This window comes from Phaethon lepturus, unplaced genomic scaffold (assembly GCF_000687285.1).
Source record: "Phaethon lepturus isolate BGI_N335 unplaced genomic scaffold, ASM68728v1 scaffold10278, whole genome shotgun sequence".
NCBI lineage: Eukaryota > Metazoa > Chordata > Aves > Phaethontiformes > Phaethontidae > Phaethon > Phaethon lepturus.
The window spans coordinates 110,775-133,470 of record NW_010556902.1 but is presented as its reverse complement, the minus strand read 5'-3'; the positions used below and the strand labels follow the sequence as shown (position 1 = coordinate 133,470).

Sequence of the window (22,696 nt, the reverse complement as noted above, 5' to 3'; positions counted from 1 at the left end):
ACTGTCACTGTTGGAAAGTACTCATTTTAGAAAACAGCAGCATTAATTTCAAGCCACCAGGCTCACCCTGAGGATAGCTGTGACGCCATGGTGCACAGATTGGAATTTATTGTCAACAGATGGAGATGCCCAGAGTATGCAAGGGTTAGAAGACTTGTCTGGTGTGATCTGGGGTAAGCAGCCTGGTGGCTACTCCTTCAGTCCCTCATGGAGAAGATGCTCTACCCTGAGTAAGTTTGGGAGAATCACACAGACACACACACTTGAGTCCCTTGCTTTCCATAACTTAGTAACTTGCTCTCATGTCACACAAGCATGCTCTGCATTTAATCCCTGGTCTGGGTCTGCTCTGAAGCTGATGCAGAATGAAACCCAGTGCTGAAACTCTAGTGAGAACTCAGTTTTGTGGGAGAAAAAAAAAAAAAAAAAAAAAAAAAAGTCTTCTGACCAAACAAAGTATCTCCTTGGGCTAGTAGTGCCCTCAAAGGAATTGTTCATGAAGAAACAGATTTTTTTGTTGTTGTTGTGTTTTTTTTGTGACACTGTCTACATTTAAGATTGTGTTATTCAGAATCATACAAAACAATCACACTTTCACAGACTGAAATGTTATTTGTATATTAAATTGTAATTTTTCAGAAAAGAGCAAGCCATGTATGCTGATAGATATGGGGAGAAGAGTAAGAATGATTGCACGTCATTCAAAAACTGTTTTTAAATATTCTGCAGGGAAATAAACAATATTGTGTTTACAGGGTAAAGTGTGAGCTAGCATGTTTTAAATATACCTGTCTCTGCAGAAGAATTCCTGCTTGCAGTCTTAATGATTAATAATGTGGGACTTGGATATTGAGAATTCTAGTGTTGATTCATACAGTATATCAATGATTTCTGTAGGGCATTCTTGAAACATTTTAAAGATCAACATTCCTAAAAGTTGTTGAAAAATTGTTGAACAAGTAAGGTACATTTAAAGATTGGTTTGGGCCATTTGTGTGCCCTGAAATCAGAAAACAAGTTATTTCCTAAGCTGCCTGCATGTGGCCAGCTGGCTTGCAAGGTTCTGAGAATGGAAGTCACCTCCGTGGTAACTTAGGTCAGTGTGCCTTTGTGCATCTGGGGTGCTGCGGCAGCTTAATTCGTGAGTCAGCTTAACTCCAGTTCCCCAGCCGAGGGTCCCGCACATGCCTCTAACGTTCTGCCAGCGCAGTTGTACTCAGAAATTGTTACCTGTCTATTTAGTGATAGGAGCAACTGAACAGCCAAGTAAAGCAGGGTATAAAATGGAAGTGTTTATCCCACAGGTAGACGCTCCGTGTCAGGAATCCTGCAGATGTATAGGGATGAGAGAAAACTATATGTGGCCTGTCTGTCTCTCCTTCTCTTCCCCCAGTGTGGATGAGGACAGGCTTTTCCTGAACCTAACTCATAATGTTGGTTTTTTTTTTTTTATTTCCTCATTGAAGCTCCTCGCCTTCCATCTTCCTTTGTCTAACTTTGATATACGTAATTTTCTTTACCACCCAACAATCCCCGCATTAATTTTGTCGAAACAAGATCTGGAGTGGGCTCAAAGCCACGCCAGTTCCCCTCGCGCGGCTTTCTCGCCCCTGACCTGCGGAGGGGGCGGGCAGGGCTGTTGGCCGCAGCCGGGCTCCCCACACTAACAACCTGCCTGTGTCTCCTACCCCCCGCGGCTCCCCCAGCATATGGTCAGCTGCATCTTCTCCCTCCTACATCGCTCATTTTTTTTATCCTTCTTAGCGCATGGGGTTTGCGCTTCAAAGTGTGAACAGGCTTTGATGCAGAACAGAGAGAGAATGTGTTTGCTAAAACATCTCGCAGAGAGAGTTCATATGCACGGAATGGCATTCGGCTTTGGGAAGTCTGAGCGGCAACTATTTTACAGACAAGCTCTTTCTCTGAGAGTAACCTTCCTTTGCTTCTGCCCAGGGTGTTTTTGTTTAGCTTTGGTTGGGTTTTTTGGAGGAGGGGAAGAAGTGGTGGTAGTTTGGTGGGCTTTTTTGCCCCCTTGTTAATCACAAAACAAGGGACAAGCATTGGGCAAATGTGCTGAAGTATTTAAAGGATTTTTTTTTTTTTTCCCCCTGGCATTGATCAGAAAAGCCTCAGAAAATGTAGGTGATGATAGCACATCAAGGAAAAAAAGTCTTGCTGTATTTGGAACTTTAAACTAATCCATAAGAACTGTACTGTTGCATGGAAAGTATGGTAACTTTATAATGGGCACATATCTATTGTTCAGGCACTTGTTCAAAGTCTTATTTCTCTTTTCAGGTGGTTATTTTGGAGAGGATCATTTGCAAGTGCTTAATTTGTTGCACATATGTACTGATTCCATTTTTTTCTTCTCCAGGTAAAAGTATGGATGAAATTAAGAAGCTGCTGTTGTTGGTTCTGGGATGTGCTGTGCAGGTGAACATTCATTAAAGGCTTGAAAAATAAGATTTGTTTGTTTGTTTGTTTTAATCTGGGGTTTTTTTGGTGGGTTTTTGGTTGTGTGTTTTTTTTGTTTGTTTGTTTTTTTTTCCCTGGACTGAGAACATCCACCCGAAGATCAGTGCCATATGAACGAATCTCTAGCTCAGGACAGCTTGTGAGCTGAAATTGTGAGAAGACACAATAGATGAATGAAAGAAATGCAGGGGAAAGGAAGCACACTTTGTGATAGCACTAGCCTCAATTTGTTGCCAATGCTTAAACAGCCACAGGATATGTACTCTTGCAACTAAGTAGTCCACTTTGATAACAAGATGGGAAGAGATAAGCTTTGAACAGTGGTCTTGAAATCAAGACTGTTGTTGATTTGTTTTCTTACTGTTTTAAAATAGAGTGGAACAGTACATATTAATGCCAAACAGATAAGCTAACAGTCCAAACACTTGTCTGATGAATCCTGATTTTATTTGCCTAATCTTTTGATTGAATGTTATATATAGAAAGTCCAAAATGAGTAGATACTTTGTATATTCATGTGGGGATTTTTATACGGCATTTATTAAAATAGGCAATGTATATGAGAAACTCCCCAGAAATGCATGACAGTTACCAGATAAAGAAATCAGTGTTCTGCCCACCAAACCTCTGTGGTGGTAAACAATAGACGCGTTGCGGGCTAGCCTTTGCTTATAATTGACCTTGTTTATAGGTCTGTCTAGTGTTTTTGTCATGCCTTAGGACACTTACCCTGCTCAGCTATGTCAAGTCAATTATGTCAGGGTAAAGCTGTCTACATATGGCTGCTCTGAACTATCTCAGTGTTGTATTGCAGCACAAAGAATAAAGGTCTGATTTGGCAAGCTGCTGTGCCTCCTCGGGCCCATTTACGGGTCTGAGGTTCTTCCCAGTGAAAGGAATGGTTGAGACTCAGAACCAGGCCCCAAAAGGAGACTGTAAATGAGTTTAAAAAAACTTTAAGTAATGCTTACCTTCTCCACAATGCAAAGTTGTTATAAGAAGGCAACAATATTATTAGTATACAATCACAGATACACAGAGAGCAGATGTCTGCCTCTTTCAAAGCCTTAAACAGATTTTAGTAAATCTTTAAGTTATCTGAAATGTCACTCATTTTTATTCAGAATGTTTCCCAACCCCTTCTTTTAATCTAAAGCACAAGTTGATTTAGTCCAACAAGCAATCTTATGCATTGATGTGAATAGTATCTAAAGTGATGCATCTCTCTTCATTGCCAAAACGAAACAAAATGCAAACAGCAAAGCAGACATGTTAAATGATGCAGTGTAAGTGTAGGTTTACGTTTATGCAGCTCCATTAATGAAGCTGTGATGATTTCCTCTGGCTGTTGCCCCACCTCTTGATCTCATTGCATGTTGAACTTGTTTTTAAAGAGCAAAGCCAGCCATTTAACCTAGCCTTAATTGTACTGACTGTAAAAAGTTTAAATAATTTGATGCATGATTCAGTTCATGCTCCATATGGAGCAATGAAGTGTTATCCCTTCTAGTGTGACAAAGTGTAGATCTTGAATATTTTGTTGTTAGCAATGTGGGGATTTTTTTTTAATTTAAATGGAAAATGTTGCAGTAAGTTTTAGGATATGTAGCACTGTTTCAGGGTGTGTTTTCTTTTAACAGTGTGAAAGAAAAGAAGAGTTTATTGAAAGAATAAAACAACTGGATATTGAAACCCAAGCTGCCATTGTGTCACATATTCAGGAGGTGGGACTTTCAGCATTGCCTATTTTGACTTTTTTATCTCTTCCTCTCTTGACTTAACAGGGTTTTTTTGCTATGCAATATTGATGCTTGGAATTTCATAATGGATTCATGAACTTGACCAAAAAAAGATTCAATGTGTTACTGCAATCAAATTACAAGATGAAAATGATAGGTGCTGGGAACATTACTTGGCTCAGTGTTTTTTTAAAGAGATGCAGTGGTAAATGCCTTGCTTGCCTGTTATAGGCTATGTAGAAGGAATTGTTGTAAAGACACATGTGTAGTATTTCCAAAAAGCATGTATGGTTTAGGAACTGCAGTGCTCCTTGCAGCAATGGTGTAGGCACTTAGTCCCCAAGCCCTGTGGTAGGCAAGACACAGCCTCCCCAGTGGCTTGCTTTGGACAGTGACCTCTGAGCTCAGGTGGTCTTGAAAAGTGTACTCTGCAGCTGAAATTGGACATATATTCTGTTTTTAAAGAGAAGTTTGATCCAATGATGAGTGTTCTTGGACTTCTGAGGTTTCCGTAGAAGGGAGTACAGAGAGTACAGGTAGGCGTTGGGAGCCAGCTTGCTTTGGAAAACCCAAAGGAGAGCCACATGGAAACAGCCCCTGCTGGGTGCACCTCGCTGGGCGCGGGCACTGGCTGAGGCTGGCCGTCAGTGCGTGCAGGTATAGAAAGCCTGGTACACTCAGATTCGAAGAACAAATAGTGAAAGTCTAAGACAGAAACTTTTTTCTTACCACTTAAAAAGTAGTTCTGCTTTAAAAAAAAAAAAATCATGATGAACTAAGCACATGGTTATGACAAAAGCAGGAACAGTCTTTAACTGGGCTTGAGACGCTTGCCTGACATTTTTCTGCTAAATGGTTCAGAGGAAATCAGCTTGGGTAAGATAGCAGTTGAAAGGTGCACTGCTAGCAGCAACCAGAGACATTTCTGCTAAAGGCAGCTCCTCCCAGCTGTATCAGCTGCAAATTGCAAATTCATTGAAAGCAGGGCTGCTTCTCAGTGAGACACCAGCCTAACTGTTCGATGTGGGATCAGTCCCTTCAAATCCCTGTGGTGACCACCTCAATACTTAGAGTAAGACAGTTGCATACTTCTAATATGCAAGTACATATGCTATTGATCATCATATGTATCTAATCACTTTTTAAAATCAGCCTTAATAATTACTAAGAAATCTAAATACCAGAAATTGCTGGGTGGTGTTACAGTTAAGAGTTAAGGTAGTTGTATTTGTTATTTACAACCTGGTTTTGGTGAAGTGTGGTATGTTTTTTAATTGATCAGTAGAAGAAACCTGGGGGATGCAGCATATACAGCAAACAAATTTACAAATCAACCAGTGAAAAGACAATTTTTTTGCTCCTGTTCCTAGGTGACTCACAACCAGGAGAACGTCTTTGACTTGCAGTGGTTGGAGCTCCCAGATATGGCCCCAGAAGAACTAGAGTCTCTCTCCAGGAACATGGTTTTCCACCTCAAGAGGCTCATTGATGAGAGAGATGAATGCACAGAAGTACGATGACTTCTCTCCCATATGGAGCTCATGTGAAGCAGCAGATTCAGGCTCCACTGCTTCTCTTGTGTCTTGTTTGTGCACTGGGTTTCTATTTCTTCTGCACTTTTCTAGTACACTTCTGAAAATCTGTAGAACGATTTGGACTTTTTCATTGATTTGTGCATAAAATCTAAGGTGTGATGAAATGACTGGTAAAGAGGAGTGGAGCGGTTTCTCCATGAAGTGGAGAGACTAAAATATTTGAAGTTGTGACTTTGTCTTGGATTTTTTTGTCTCTGCCTATCTGCTCAGTCATTCATCTTTGAGTGTCTGCTTGCCTGTCTCTCCATGGGTATCTACCATCACGAGTTCCAGTGTCTTACCTAGTTTTTTTTTTCCTCTGTGAAGATGGCCCTATCTGTTGTTGACTCATCAGTTCCTTTCCTTTCAGATGTCTGGAGGAGGCTTCTCCCCTCCTTTAACCTGTTAATTTTCTGTCCTGCTTTTGACTTTGATTGTGTTAGTTAAAACTGTTAGTTGTTATAGCTTTTTATGAATTCTCCAAGCAAAACAGAATGCTTATTTTGAGCATTGGAAGGGGAATGTTTTAGTGGTCTGAACACAGCGGAGATTCCTTTCCTTCTCTGTGTAACCTTCCCTCCTGGCTATAACTTGAATTCTGTATAATGCCAGACTAATAATTTTCTACATTTATAAATAATTTTTAGATATGTGAAAAACTATATAATTATACTATTTATCTCTTGACACTATATACTTCTCCGTATTTCCAGGTCATTGTAGATCTCACTCAGGAGAGAGATTATCTGCAGTCTCAGCAACCACCAAGTCCTCTGAAAGCACCAAGTCCAGATTCTTCACCAAACCCAGCTAACCCTCTTTCTAATGAAGACAAGCAGCACCTTGCAGTTGAGCTGGCAGACACGAAGGCTAAACTGAGAAGAATCCGTCAGGAGTTGTGAGTCACCAGTGATTTGTTCTAGAGAGACTTATATACTAAGTCTTGCACATCCTGAAAATGCAGGTGCCTGTTGGCTTCAGTATACTGGCCTCCATGGGACCTCTTAGAATCGCATCTTTCAAATTTTTTTATTCACAGCAGTGGGAAGCTAGTATGGGTGTTCCATCTTTCTTCTTTCTTAACTGGTCTTTAAACACAGTGATGGCTACTTCCATTTTTCTTCTTGTGTCTCATCGCATGCTTCCCCTCTTCAAAATGCCAACCACTAGCTGCACTTCTTAAGTATTAGTGCAAAGTCCAGAGACCAGTGAAGCTAGCTATGACAGCAGTAGCACCAATGAGATTTAAACAGAGGTCCTTAGTATAAAAGTAGAGTTGCAAACTCGTATCTGTTATGTGTATGGTATGACAAAAAAACCTTTTGCTTTTATGAAACTGTCATGACAGCTTTATGTTCAGAATATGCTAGGAGATTTCTACCTTCCTTTCCAGATTCCCATCAGTTTCCATATAATCAATATTGTTTCAGGGGAAAAAAAAAATTCTTACTAAGATTTTTCTAATCCTTTTCAGGGAAGAGAAGTCTGAGCAGCTTGTAGATTCTAAACATGAAGTTGAGCAGCTCACCTTAGAGCTGCAAAAAATAAAACAAGAGGTAAGATGGGCTCATTTTGTTGTGATAGTCTTCCCTACTTAAAAAAGCCCCCTTCAGTGTGGGGCTAAAAATACTACTATGCCTATTTTTTAGTGAAGAAATCAAGTTACTCCAGCAAGTTGTTTGATGATTATGGCTATGGCATAGCAATGCTACACTTTACACTTAACTGGTGAGAGCAGTCTCATCTGTTCAGCTTGCAATTAGCCTAGTAATGCCTGAAGCTTACGCAGCATCAAGCGTTAGAAATGTCCCAACAAGATGAAGAGCCTCTCTGTAATTGTAGAGAATTTACTGGCTAATAGGAGCATTCTCTTACTCCTGAGCTAGGGGAATGCTATTCACCTACGCTTAAAATAAGTAAGTAAATAAATAAAAACAGTTTAAAGAACATGCTTTAAAGTATTAACTAAGATTATTTTTCTTCTCCCTGCTTATTTGTCACTTTTCACAGAATATCTACCTGGCCTCAGATGCTCGCTCTGCCCGAGCATATAGAGATGAGCTCGACTCTCTGAGAGAGAGGGCAAACCGTGTTGAGAGACTTGAGATGGAACTTGTTCGGTGCAAAGAGAAACTTCATGATGTGGATTTTTACAAAGCTCGCATGGAGGCAAGTGAGAATTGGGAGAAAGTAATCCTTAATGTTTGGCTTTTGTTGTGTTACCAGTTCATGTGTCATTTGTCATGGAGCTGACTGTAGCAAAACATCAGAGCAAGTGGAAATTTCATAACATACGTCATAGTTAATGACTTAGCAACACTAAAACTTCTTTCAGCAGCAAGAAGGAGTTGGTGCACACAAGAAATAAATACCCATTAGTTTTAATAAATCCTGCTTTGTTTATGCATTATGTGGCTAAACAGGACAGACCTTTTCTGGACACTGCTTCTAGAGAATCCAGACCTCTAGTCTAGCCTTGAAAATTTACTCTTAGGTAAAATGCCTGTGTTTGAGTTGTTCCTTTGACTGACATTTTAACTGTCGTGTATAAATTAGCTAAATGAATGTCTGGGTGTTTTTCCTTAGGGGTTTGTAGCAGATGCAACGTTGTTAAAATGGCTGGGCATTTTTAAGCGTGACCTCAGATGACAAATTCTAGCCACCCCTTTTTGCAACTGTTGCTTGTAGTAGAAAGGAGAGAAAATTTGGATCTTCCCTAGTGCCCTCCCTGAGTAGGGTATGTCAATGAGAAATGTATAGCTTTGCTCCAGTAGTAATGCCAGTTACTCAGCTTAGTCACCTGCAGCTATGCCTATTCTGGAATTTTTAATTAACTTAGGTTGGAAAGGACCCTGGAGATCATCTAAGGTCAGGCTGCCCTTATTTTCTCTCTTTTCAGTTCTTTGAGCCATTCTCATCTAAACTCTCAGTAATCCACATAGAAAACACTTCAGCCGAAGTCAAATATCCAGACTTGCTGAACACACAGAGGTTCAGTAATTGACAACCTTGCTATAATTAGATAAAATCCCAGGTCTGAGGTAGAAGAGTGATGTTGAAACTCGCATTTGCCAGGCCTCTGACTGAGAACACAGACTTTATTTCTGCTCTATAAACTCTACTTTGTAGGTGATTTCCCCCACCCGCCTCTGACCTAAGGGGCCAGCTGCTTCTTTTGAATAGATTCACTAAAATAGATGGTTATTGAATGTAGTAATAGATTACAAAAGCCCGTCTTCCCTCTCAGTAATTCCCAGTTTACTTTAGGAAGTATAAAGCCCTGGCTCACTCTCTTTTCTTCCCTAGAGCTGGCAAATCAGTCATGCATTAACCTGGCACACTAGCTATCAGCATGGCATCCTGGCATTTCCCTTTTGGCTGCACACTGGAGTCACTTAGCTTCTACCTGCTGCTTAGATAATTTAGCCAGAGCTAGGAGAGGAGTTTTTTAGTCTCGTCTTCATCTGAGATCAAGGGAGTAGTTATTTCTGTTCTTGAATTCTCAGCCTCCTTGCTTGTCGTAGAGCCCAGCAGTTTCCTACTCTGCTGTCTGCATGCTAATCTTGCTTAACATACCATTCAGTAGAGACCTCCGCTTCATTTTCAAATTTGTTCCAGCTTTCCTCACTCCCTCTTCTACCCTGTGAGTTTTTTGGTGAAGGTATTGAACATCAGAAATGAGTGCTGGCTCTCCAGGGATACCTCCCTGACATACAGTAGTGAGACAAAGAATATTTCCCGTTGATATGGCACTTTTCTAATTCTGGGCCACAGTGTGGCCTCAAGCAAAAGTCACTGCTGTAGGGGCTGAGCTCTTCTAGTATGTGGCAGGATTGCACAGCTGTCTGCAGGCTGCTCTGTGGTCTAGAATAGCCAGAGAGTTTCACATTCTCACCACTCCCTCTTCCATCATTGATCAAGTCTTGGCACAGCCGTGGACTGCCAGTGTTGAGAGTCATCAAGCAAACTCCACTGGTTTCATGCTGATACATTCAGAGGATTCCACAGGCCACTATCCTGTCTTTTTTTATGATCATGGAGTAGCACAAGGGCTGTACATAGTAGCCAGTATCAAACTCTCCATGGTCCCTCAGTTTCTGTCTTACCTGTCTCAAGTCCTCTGCCCCTCCAAAAGGGTTAATGGCCAGAGTCAGATCAGTGTGTGCTCAGATTCCTGCCACTGCCCCAAAAACTGCTAGGCTTCCAATTCCAAGATGCACAATTTGTGCAGGGATGTAACATGGCAGAGATTTTTACTACTAGACTGTACAGTGCTGATTCATCTCATGGCATTTACTGGTTGCGGCTGGCTTCCTAAGCTCTTAAGTCTTAAGACCTGAACAAATCTTGCAGAGGCACAGCAATGAAAATAGGTGTGTAAAGTACAGCATAAGCCACTTTTCTATGGTAATGTGATAACTTAAGGCTTGTAAGGGTCTTGCCAGGGTTCTTAACAAGCAGTGCCAAATTGGTAAGTGAGAAGAAAAAGTGGGTTTATCTTTGTGCATCAATGCAAAAAGCTATTAAATGAGCACTTAAATTTTTTTTTTTCCTTCTTGTAGTTCACATAGACATTTGGTGGTTTGAGCAAAAAATATGGAATGTGGTCTGTGTATGATACTGTGACAAGCTTTAGGAATTTTGACCAAGCTTACAACTAGTTTCTGAAAGCACATAATACAAATCGCAGTGGCAGCAGGAACAGATTTAAGGAGCTATTGCAAAAGGATTGCAAAAGGAGCTTCTCTATGTGAATGTAACAAATTTAGGCATGGGTGTTGTTTTCCTTCTCTGTATATCTTGACAAAGTTGTTCAGAAATGACACTTTAATTTAACCATCATTCAAGGAACATGGAGATGAATATGCTCTGGAGACCTTCCTGCTGGGGTGGCTTAATGAGGTCGTAACTGTGAATGTGGAGGAGCAGGCTTAATGCAGGGCTTCCTCCAAGGAGGTGCTTCTCTCCGATGTAAAGCTTCCCTCTGGCATTCCTCTCCATTGAACCTTGGGCTGCTCCAGGAGATCAGGTTATTTTCTGAGGCCGGGGAGTCTGCTTTGCCCATTCTTCCTCCTTCTCACTGCAGTCACATTTCCATACGGGATGACAGAAGGAATTTCTGTGAATATTAAAAAAAGCAAAAACATCTCTAGTATGTTTTCCCATAGCTGTCCAAGGAAATTGATTGCCACAGGATGTTAATTGTATCATGGTTCAGTAGGGGCAGCTTCTGAACTGCCAAAACGGAGGGGTTTGAACTCTGTTTAAATCTGAAACTAGAGAATGGGCACATGCACACAGACTTAGTTACATCTGATTGCTACTTTAGTTTCTGAAAATGTTTTCCAGTAGCAACACACCCTGATTGTGCAACCACTTACCCCAGAGTTAATTGTAACCATGTGAGTACACAATGCACATTCTTAAAGCTATTTCAAGGCACAGTGATACAGGACTAAACCACAGTATGTAGTTTATTTTAGAAATTACAAAAGCAGATTATATATGTTGGATATTAAGCCATCACAGTTTGTGATATAAAACACAGGTTTTTTTAATCCCTTTCCTAGTAAACTGTGTATTAAAAAAAAAAAACCCACAGCAAACTATTTTTGCTGTCATTTAATAATAAACTCATAGTTACAAAATCATGTTGGTGGGTTTGTTAATTAAAGAAAAAAAAATAATTGTAGTGTAAGCACCACCACTCCAGGATCACCACCTGCTGATTGTCTAACAAGTATGATTTGTAGCCAGATACATTTTTAGGTCAGCTGTGTTATCCCAGTGACTTCTGGGAGATGTTAGTGCTGGCATGTTTTAGTTAGGACAGTTTTACCTTCCAGGCCTTGAGATGTAACTCTACAAAGCTCCTATGGAGTAATTATTTAAATTATATGAATTTTCAATATTAAGACAACCTCAGATCATGGGTACACCAGTGAGCAATGTTGACCTCACTATAGCAGGCATTTCCACCAGGTTACTAATTTAAGATTTCATCAGAACTGCTTTGAACTGACATGTCTGCCCCTCCTGGGTGCTCAATGGAAAGTACTTCAATCTTCTGTATATTGCAGCTCCCAGTGATGTGTGGTTTGTACCAGAGCCTGGATGTGTGTATGTACTTGGCACGTAGCTTGACTCTTCATGAGACACTAAAATAACTAGTTCCTGCTTGGTAAGCACTTTTGGGGATAGTTCTTAGGCCATGTTTTTGAGGTTAGACACCACCTTACTACTTAGGGCTGTGGTCCAGATTGAGGTGGTCTAGCACAGTAAATTCTTGTCATGTTGCTGTTTCATTACAGGTATTCTGGCAGCTTACATGACACCCAGCACATTTTATGTAGTGTACTTCCTCTGGTCTGTCATCTGTTCAGTGTCAGCCTTTTTAGTTTGCCCACCCTGAAGTAACCCTGTTAGATCTGACTTGGCCCAAAATGCTGGTTCTATAAAGTTAGTGTTTCAGTATAATGATTATTACTATTTTAGTAACTTGTGTACTCAGACATTTTAATTTCTGTAGTTGAATCACTTCATAAGCACTAACATACCTGTCCTTTTAACACTACTGTAGTAGGGAAATTTTTTCTCTCATATTTTGCAAGTTGGTAGCTGACCCACTGAGAGATCAAGGGCGATATGGTACTGCGTAAAGTAGACTTTCCATATTGTGCCATCTACAGTCAAGATGCAGCAAACAACTAAGATTACTCGCTATATAAGACTGTTAAGTCATGGTCCTTTGTAGTATCAAAAAACAAGGGGAATGTTTGTCATCAGATACTCTTAGCTTGTGCTTTACAGCTGTCTTTTTTTCTTCTTGTTTTTTAAATAACTGAGCCACATAAGGCTTCTTAAGGCTGATTCTACCCCAAAAATGAGAATGTAGTTGCTGATTAAGCAGTGAAAGTGATTTGCTCATGCCTGGTGATCTTCCAGGAATCTACTTGGTTTGGATGTTTGTGGTCTGAGAGAGCTGACACGAACACTAATGTCAGCAGAGACTTCACATTTTGAAGACAGTTGTCCAGGAATAAACTTGTGAAGCCATAACCATTCCATCCTGCCTGCATACGCATTTTCCATTTTTGCATATTTCATTGGAGCAGGGGAAGAGATGGGGAGAGGGAGGAGGAAAGCAAAGAAAGACAGAAGGAAATTTCTTGAGGCAATCAAATAATCTGCTTCTTGCCCCATTGTAACTCTTAGGGGCAAAAATCCTTCCTGTATCTATTTAATCTTTTAAATGCTGATGTGTTCCTGCCTTAGAAAATTCTGTCTCTGACTCAAGACTTATCTCTTGATCAGCAAGAGTAAAAGCTAGCAGCGAGGTACTATAACTTGAAATAAGACATAATTTAATAAACGTGTTTAAAATATGACCAAGAATGGATGGCCATATTTTATGCTTTGGACATTTCATGTTTCTGGAGTTAAGATACTTGAATGCACAGAGCTTCATTTGTTGCTTTGCAAGGAACATTCAGAGTGCAGTGTAATTAAATTGTTTCTAATGCTGTGGCTACAGCAGAATAGTAAGTTAAACTTTTACTCAGTAAAAACAGATCCCAAAGCTGTAATGGATAAGCAGCATGGCTTGTGCAGTTAATGCTCATGTGTTTATTGGGGATGGGGCAGGGTGTGAGTTAAGTGCTAAGTATAAAACAGATTTTTTTTTTTTTAAGTGAATTAAAATTCTGTTCATGAGAGAGAGAAACTTCATTAAACAGACACTGTAACATCCTTTGAAAGTAAATAATCTATTTTGAAACTGGGGGCTACAGTGAGTTAGCTAAGGAAATGGTTATTTTAACAGTGGAATTGGAATTGAACAGTTGCTGTTCTGTTTTGAGTCGCTTTGGTGCACCTCTTGATCTAGTCTCATAGAAAGCAAAAGGAACTCCATTAAACTTCTAAAATTCAGGGAAAAAACAATAAGAAATATTAGATTTACTTGCATTAATGATTCACAGATAATTAAACATGGTATCATCTCCCATTAAAACATCAGGTAAAAACATTTTTATGAAACAGAGAAACATGTCAAACTTCTTTCTTGTGTTTTGCAATGTCAGTTTATGAAAGTCACCTGGTCTTTGAAAAGCCAATTCATCTAAAGAGATTAATAGTTACTTTTTCTCCCTAGGAGTTAAGAGAGGATAACATCATATTAATTGAAACAAAGGCAATGCTAGAAGAACAGCTAACAATGGCAAGAGCTCGTGGTGATAAACTGCATGAATTGGAGAAGGAAAATTTGCAGTTGAAATCCAAACTTCATGATGTAGAGCTGGTATGCCCTCTCTTTTTCATTATGCTGATTTTTTGAACTTCTGTTTTTATACAGGGTCACAGATTCATGTCACAGAAACCAGTGAAGACAGGCAAATAAACAAACAGTGGTTTTAAAGAGGTCTTTAGTTTGAACTTTGTGTACATGAATTCTTGAAATACTGTAATGTTAACAGTGTAAATATTGCCAATGCTGCTTTGTGTGAAACTGAATTCAATTTTATGCAAGAAGGTATATCACAATTTTAAAATACAGTTTGCTTTCATACATATTGATAACAGAGATGTTAAAGTCTGTTAGTTGTGTAGAAATCTGTAGGTATAGGAAATTAAATCTACTATAGCAAATGACCTTTCTTGTTGGAAACAAAGCCCCCAGCCATTAGTGACTTTAAAAATCCGTTACTTCTGTAAAAGACACAAAATTCCAAAATTTATTTCTGTGTAAATCAGAGACTTATTGCTTCATAGACAAGGAAACATAAGAAGTGGCAGATTGTCTACAAACAAAAAGTAACATTGGATTTTATGATCCTACTAGAAATAATAAATACTTTTTCATGTCTTGTATTTTACTTAACACTCCTTCTCTTATCCCACTGTGTTTTAAATTCTTGTGTGTTTAACTGTATAGGGTTTCCAACAGGAAACAAAGACGTTGAGGGTGCTGTGTGGTGTTATGTGTAATAACTGATTCAGGTCATGCCATGCTCCAGCTTTGCCAAAGTGGCTGATGATTCTGAATGACTCTTTTCTACGTGACCTGATGAATTTTTGGGTAATGCTTCCTGAAAATTTTGGACCCCTTGAGGCACCACTTCAGCTCCCAGAAATGGAAATGGCCAAAATAGTCACAAGAAGCAACTGTAGATTCATTCTGCAGATCTGTTTTCTGGATATTTTAAAACACAAATTATGAAGCGGATGTTACTTACCAATCCATATGACTGGATGTAAATTTGACATGATGAGTTGAAGAAAGTCAGTAGAATTCAAGGTTGTATCTGCAGAGTCTCCAGTGTGTCAGTGCACGATGCTACATGTTTTTGAAGAGCTTAGCTCTGGAGACAGCTTGAAATCCAGCCTGCCCTACTAGCCCTGGCTTGTACTGGCCCTGTCATCACCCGGTATGTTCTCCCTCCAGTCACCCTCCCTCCAAGTGTATCATGGACCTGAGCTGACTCTAATCAGGGCTAGCTGGGTGTCTCTGCTCTGCATTCTGTGGCATGTATGGTAGGCCACAGCAAACATTTAGTGCTGTACATGTATTTCAATATAAAAGCATACAGTGTTTAAGGAGATTCTTCTACCCTCAATGTATGTTGTGCTTGCAGCAGTTCAACTGACAAAACAGTCTTATGGATAAGCTGAATATGCATTTTCATTCATGTGTGTCTTGGACAGGACCGGGACACAGACAAGAAGAGAATTGAAGAGCTGCTGGAGGAGAACATGGTCCTGGAGATAGCACAGAAACAGAGCATGAACGAGTCTGCACACCTAGGCTGGGAACTAGAACAGCTGTCTAAAAGCACAGATCTTGCAGATAGTGAGTACCAGCTGGGGTAGCTGTTGTTGTGTTTGTGGTCTCTTTCAGCAGGTTGGTTGACTGAGATGGGAACAGAAGTTGAGTCCAAGCTTGGAGAGCTTCCCTCATTCAGCCACTTGACTTTGAACTTAGGTTTTCAGAACTTCTAAAATGTATTAATTCTAGTTTCTTTCACTTTCTTTTGAAAGCATTAAAATGTTTTCCTTTTATTTTGTTTGTCACTGAGAGACTGACTTCTAAGTAAAGTGATGAAAACTAAAAAAAAAAGCTTTGTAAATGACACAGCAGAAGCGTCACACCAAACACTGGATGTTTCTAGCTGAATGGATGGGAGGAGTCTGTGATCATTAGTATTCTTTAGTACAATTAGCACAGACAATTAGTTGGTCTTTAAGTCCCAGGAAGTAGTGTATGCTGAAGTCATTTATTTTTACTAGATACTGAAAAATATGTACAGTTAAAATAACTGGCTGATTATTTTTTTTAATGGTTGATTTGATTTCCATAACTATCACAAACATAACTAATGCTTCTTTTACTAGTCAGGTTTTAGCATTGGTTTCTGTGTCTAACATTCATTCTGTGTGTAATACCAGCCTAAGTAACAATGCTAAATGGAATTTGGGAAATATAAGCTATTTTGTGAAGCTCAATGTGCAGCTTTTATTGATTACTCACCTGATTCTGCTAAGACTTGCATGTTTGGCTTTGTGTACCAGGAACAGTTTAACTTAAAGACAACGCAATAAATCAGACTAAGCAGATGTTCAGTTTTCAGTAAAGCTGTCTAGAAGAATAGCTTTGTTTTGTAAAATAACTGAATGTGTCCCTGACACCAGTTCTCAAATCTACTTGCTATCAAGGATCTGAGTTCTCTTTACTAAGATGAAGAGTATTTCAGGAAAATGTAAAAACTAACTTATTTTCTGCCTTGTTTCAAACAGGAAGTTTTGCCCCTTTCCTGATTTGGTTTCACCAGTGATGTAACAGAAGGAAGGATGCTAGTTTTATTTTGTTCTCTCTTATTTATTCATTTCTGAAAGTCAATTTCATATGAAATGTGGTTTTGAGGTGAAGGGTAGCAGTTATTCCATGTGAAACAGAGGGTTGCGCTCATAATTATTCAGGTGCTGAGCAGAGAAATGAACAGAACAGTGAGGCTTTGGTGCTGGGAGTTAAGGCTGAGAGGTAGTGAGACTTGTGATCTACAAACATATACAGTAAAATAACTTCTCTGTTGTAAAACTTGCATAAATTTTGGAAGTAAAAATGGAAGTATGAGAGGGTATCAAAGTATATTTTGCTACTAACATTAAACATGCTACTAACATGGCAAAAGCAACTTTAAGAAGAGTTAGGAAAGTAAGTAACTTTTAAGATGGTTATCTGTTCAGATACTTCCCTATTTATTAAATATCTTAATTGTTATCTGTGAAAATGGTTTCTATTTTTAACAAAGTGTTTACTTAACAGTCAAGCTGGAATGATAAGGATCTGACTGCAATTATCTATGAAGACAGGTGAATCTTAAGGACCTAGGAAGGGAGATGTTTGTGAATTGGTTAGTGCCACCTTCTGATTCTCATGTTTCAACAGCCAGAAAGTCCTTTGTGTTTGAGTTGAATGAATGTGCTTCAAGTCGCATACTGAAGCTAGAGAAGGATAATCAGAGCTTGCAGAACACAATCCAAGAGCTGAGAGATGCCTCCTTGACCTCCAGAGAGAGAAGCCTAAAGTTTGTGGAACTGGAAAAGGAAAATCAACAGCTTAGCAAAAAGGTAATTTGCTCACAGGAACAAACAGAGCTCTTTGGTTTTTAAACACAGTGTGTGCAGGGTTGTATGGCATTCCTGAATGATGAGGGATTGCAGGGAATTCACCTATGTTCCCCAGAAGACTGGGCATGTTTTTGGGCCCATCTGTTTAATTATGTTCTAACACCGGTATATTCTGTTGCCTTCTACTTCACTGCCTACTTAGCGTCATAGTAAGCAAAGGTGACTGTTCCTGTTTCTTAAAAGCTGTCTTTCAGTGCTCGTTTGCCCCTGTCAGATTGTACTGTTGAGTGTATCCCTTTTTGTCTTATGGCAATCACTACTAGTCAAGGGAGCCATGGCTACATTGAACTATTTTGTTTGTTTGAAAGTTTTAATATTGTTTCCATGTAAGTCAAATCACATGGGTGAATTCAGGTTAGTATATTTTTAAATAAGTCTTTTTTCTGTCCATAGTTGTGGATCAGCTCTTTCTCTTTGTGTTATCCTTTTGGCTATTAGAAGTTCTCTAATGTCTCCCTCTCTGTAAAGATCTGGGTTCTTTTAATCTTTATAACAAACGTGCAGGTCATCACTTTTAAAATTTATTTTTATGTGTGTTACTCTGTTATTAACTGTGATTACATTCAGCTCAAATGCCAACTCAGTACTTGTCATTGTGAAACATGGTGCTCAGTTCACCTCCAACCACTATATTTTTGTCTGGCTAGTAACTTGCGTCCTGAACCCTGATTACTTGACCTAAGTGCCAGTGGGGAAAGAGGATGCTTGCTAGCATCAGAAAATTTCTATGTCTCTTTTTTCCCATGTTCCTATCTTTGCTAAATTTTCCGGAATCCAGGGCTCATTTCTCCTTGTTCCATTGCTGCTGTAACCTCTGTGTGTGACACTGATACCAAGATTTCAGTCCCCTTGGGCCTGCTTATGGGCTAACTGAATGTTTTAAAGGATAAGGGGGAAAGAATTTGGATATGAAATACTGGTCATGGATTACCAGATTGTAACTAGCAGAGTGCCAGTTTCTCTGCCAAGGAGAACAGGTATCTATCACTGGATCACTCCATCTTCTAGAGAGATTCTTTTGCCAAGTTGAGAGGCCAGTTCTGCTTCTTGGCTTTCTTCTGTGAACAAGGAATACTGCAAAAATTCAGTTCACTGTACTCCTCCTTCCACACTCACATTTATCACCAGTTGTGTATGAATAATTCACTCCAGCTCTAATTTACATGCTTAAAATTTGAGATCAAGGCATATAAAACACTCAGCAGATACCTGTGGTGTATCTGCAATTTAAGTCACTTGAACAACTGTGGTCAACCTTTGGCTTTGCCCCAGGCACATTCCTGTGGGCACCTCTTGTTATGGCACTGTATTGGTGCCAACAGTTGTGATTACAGAATTAGTCTGATGTTTTTGATGATGATGAATGTGTGGGCATGGTGGGGTTACCTACAGGTCTTGTAGTTAAATAAGACAAACACCCGTGTTGGGAATGCCTGTGTGGTGAAAGGGGGCACTGTATGCATCTGCCATTTTTTTTCTCATTGGTCTGTTAGAAATACTGCTGTTAAGAGCAGTTGAAATGTGTGAACTCTTCACCAGAGAAACAGAACATGATGGGAGCTGTTGATCGAGTACCACAGGCCAGTCAAGTTGTTGATGGAGTTCACCTCCCACTCAGGGACATTTGGGGGGAAAAAAGGTAGTAGATAGTATTCTGTAGTCTGTCTGGGGCATACAGTTGTGTCTCAGTGTACAGAGACCTGATACACGATGTGTAAAATAGTCTTGATTTGAGATGTTTGAATTTTTTTAAAATCTTCTCCTCCTCTAACATGCTTTTGTATTTCTCACACATGCATTCCCCTTAATTAGAAGGTCTGCATGTCCACAGGGGTGTGTGCTAGGGGAAAGGAGGATAATAGGGGAAGTCTCTGATTCGTTGCGGAATGGTTTCTACAGTAGGCAGAGGAGAGGGCAACAGTCCTTAAGGACTGTTAAAGACAAGCATATGTAAAGACACAGGACAAGAGATACAAGAAGTGTTTTTTCTCAAATGTATGCCTGTAGGTTTTTTTGTAACTTTCCTGAGATACCCATAGTAAAATCTTGCCCCCCTAAAGTCATTTAACTGGATTCAGATTTCATCTACTGTCTGAGACTTTAAAAAATTGTCTGAGTATGCTTGGCTCTCTACTGATCTAGTGCTTAGGAGGATCACATAGCCAGAACAAGATTGTTCAGGCAGTACAAGACAAGATAATATGAAGAAAAAGTCACGTACATGGTTTTGTCTTTTTCTTTCTTGCAAGGTTTTCAGAGGAGCTAATAATAGAAAAGCCTCCTTTCAGGCACAGTCAAGTAGCAGCAGTCCAAGTACCTATCTGTTTTCCCTGCATTCCTGACTTCTTGGACTGAAACAAGCTGTAAACAGTAGTTTCTTATTTGCCTCCAGTTTTCTGGGAGGTGCTAATGAAGACCAGCTATTGCTGAGTTACTGAGTTTATGTTCCAGCTTTCTCTGAACAGCTCCTTTGAGACCAATGAACCTTAACATGGTTACGTTTCTAACTGTTAAGCCCTTCTTATCTCCAATCTGGGCAGCCCCTGCTTGTTTAAACACTTCCTGTAATGAGGCACATGTTGACATACGCAGAGCCCAGCCTCCAGCTATTTCCCACTTGTAAGAATTATTGTTAATACCTTTTTCATTGACATTTTCACTGTTGGCAAAGTTTATAATACCAACACATAAAAAATTAGTAGATACTTGTGCAGAGCTGTAGGTGCTCACAGTACTTCGCAAGTATACAAAGGAATACTTCCTGACTTGGGGAGCTGAACTCTCTGAGCCTCTTGCTTCTAAATACTGAAGAGCTACCGCTTTTTGGTGCCTAGTGCATTATGAGTACAACTTTCAAAAGGAAGGAGTAAGAAGACATCGTTCATTGTAGGACTGAAACCTTATTCACAGGTCTTTCAAATCCAGTATTGTCACCTGCTGGAGAAGACAGAGAGCCAACAGAGCGCAGAGGGACGGAAGTTAAACTTGGAGACTCCAGTGCTTTTCCTCTGTTCCTGATTTTTTTTTTTTTTAAATTCTGTTGCTCACTGAATTGTCCTAATAACTTTCTCTGCCTTCACTGGTAGATTAAGGCCATCAGTGATGGAGAGGGTAGGAGGAGGCAAGTCTCTGAGAAAGGTGAGCACAAGAAACTTAGTCACTGATGACAGGCAAAACAGGGCATTCAGGCAGGCAGATGAAACTTTTCTTACTGCTGTACCTCATATGCTCTGATCTTAATAGGCATGAAGGTGATTCTTGGCACTGTGAGAGAAACAAAACAGTCCATTTCCTCCTCTGAGACTGGCAAGCTGCAGAAGCGAAACTTTACATCTTTCAGCCATAGTCCCCATCTCATTCCCCTCTGGTCTTCAAAATAACTTAAAGTGCAAGCAGTCACTGTGTCAAGCTGTGGCTCATGTGTTTTGGTGTGTTCTTTCCACACAGATTGAGAAGTTGCAAAATCAAATTGAAAAAGAGAAGCAAAGTAATCAAGATCTGGAAAACTTGAGTGAAGAGCTGATAAAAGATAAGGAACAGCTACAAGTCATCATGGAGACTCTAAAAGCTGACAAAGACAGACAGGTGCAAACCACAAATGTGATATAAAAGTATATGCTCAGTAATGGTAATTTACTGATGCCATTTAGAGCATCTGGTTCTCTTAGGGAGATAGGGCAATTTGAGAGCTATTAAGTGCAGGTTGAACTTGTTTGAATGTAGGTAAAAGGTTTCTTTGAGCAAAAAAGCCCAACGTGTTGGTAGCTATTGCTCCTGTAACCATAGGGGGATCTTCAGGCTGTTGTAAGAACAGACCTTCCTGCTTTGGGGAATAAAGCCTTGGATCTTACTAAATGGGATACCAGCTGGTTTTAGAATGTGCAAATAAAACCCCATTTTATTGCAGAAGATGAGTCTTCTGCCAGCCTTATGTCCTGATTGGTTTGGTTGGGTTTTCTTAGACCCAACCTTCTTTGCTCTATTTTAAAAAGATGCTGAGAAAGCATTTATGTCTTCTGAATTGATATTTTAAATGCCCTTCAGCTTTTACTACTGGGCTGCAGTTCATGTGCAATGCCTTGAAACTATCCTATTACAGGTTCATGCAAGGTATCATCTGTATTAATTTAACTAGTGAAGAAAATACAGACTCAGGTCATTGAAGGCTGGTCTATATCTTTTAAACCTGTATTAAGATTAACTTCCAAGATTTGTGGGGTGGGTGAAGATTAATGACAAAATGTTTTATTTGTGTAGTGCTTTACATCTTGAAGGATTCTTACCCAGACTTCTACCTGGGAAACTGCACTTTACCACCAAAGTCCTACGTTTCAGTTAGAACACATACAGACTCTTTGTGGTAAGAATTAATGAATGCTTCACAGGTAGGGCAGGAAGTAAAAACAGAGGTATCGTCAATTGTCAGAAAAGGGTAGATTCTGATTTTTTTTCAGCTATAAGTCCTTTTTGATTTCTGTGGATGTTGTCTAGATAAGAATCAAATGTAAATTGCAGTCTGTCACAAATGCTTCAGCTGAAATTTGGCTAGTGGTGTAAGTGCACTGTTTTTACAGAAAGTGTGTCCCTGATGAGATGTAGAACTGCTATAAATTTTCAAATGTTTTGTGGTTTCTGATGCCTTATTGGAGAGAATGTGTCTCTTCAGATGCGAGAGGTGAATGTAAACCTAGACAGAAAGGTACCCTTTATTAGGAATGACTCTTAAGAAAGCATCCTCTCCAAGGTGTTCTCTCAAGGTCACTTGTCCACTTTCTCCCTCTGCCTCGACCTTCTTAGCTGGTAGGAGGAATATAGCATCATTTTTAATTTGTTAGAATCCCATGTTACCAGAGGTAACAATTTTTACATGCATTTATCTTGTTGGTTTTACTCGGGGAACACTGTTAAGGAGTTTGTCTTGGATTAAATGGACGTGGTTTTGTCCTGTTTGCTTCAGGATTAATTTATACAGCGCATTGTAAGGTAGATGAGTAACGTTTGTGTGAATTTCTTATTGTTTATGTAGATAAAGGACCTTGAACAAGAAAATGATCACCTTAATCAAGTGGTCTTATCCCTGAGACAAAGATCTCAAGTGAGCAGTGAGGCAAGAGTAAAAGATATTGAAAAAGAGAATAAGATCCTTCATGAAACAGTTACAGAGACTAGTAGCAAACTGAGCAAGCTGGAATTTGAGAAGAAACAGTTGCAAAAGGATTT

At 39.6% G+C, this 22,696-nt stretch overlaps 1 protein-coding gene across 1 annotated transcript in view; it reads left to right on the top strand.

Moving 5' to 3' along the window:
• CCDC88C (coiled-coil domain containing 88C) overlaps window positions 1-22,696 on the top strand; it is a gene marked incomplete at its 5' end in the record, with an annotated part of 87,411 nt that overhangs the window by 38,203 nt on the left and 26,512 nt on the right. The window contains 11 exons of the mRNA XM_010292595.1: window positions 2,378-2,436; window positions 4,119-4,202; window positions 5,588-5,728; window positions 6,505-6,689; window positions 7,266-7,347; window positions 7,802-7,960; window positions 13,944-14,090; window positions 15,494-15,638; window positions 17,235-17,416; window positions 20,924-21,061; window positions 22,503-22,696. The exon at window positions 22,503-22,696 is cut by the window's right edge and continues 883 nt beyond it. Coding sequence (XP_010290897.1) covers window positions 2,378-2,436; window positions 4,119-4,202; window positions 5,588-5,728; window positions 6,505-6,689; window positions 7,266-7,347; window positions 7,802-7,960; window positions 13,944-14,090; window positions 15,494-15,638; window positions 17,235-17,416; window positions 20,924-21,061; window positions 22,503-22,696 — 1,516 coding nt within the window. The remainder of the gene's footprint in view (window positions 1-2,377; window positions 2,437-4,118; window positions 4,203-5,587; window positions 5,729-6,504; window positions 6,690-7,265; window positions 7,348-7,801; window positions 7,961-13,943; window positions 14,091-15,493; window positions 15,639-17,234; window positions 17,417-20,923; window positions 21,062-22,502) is intronic.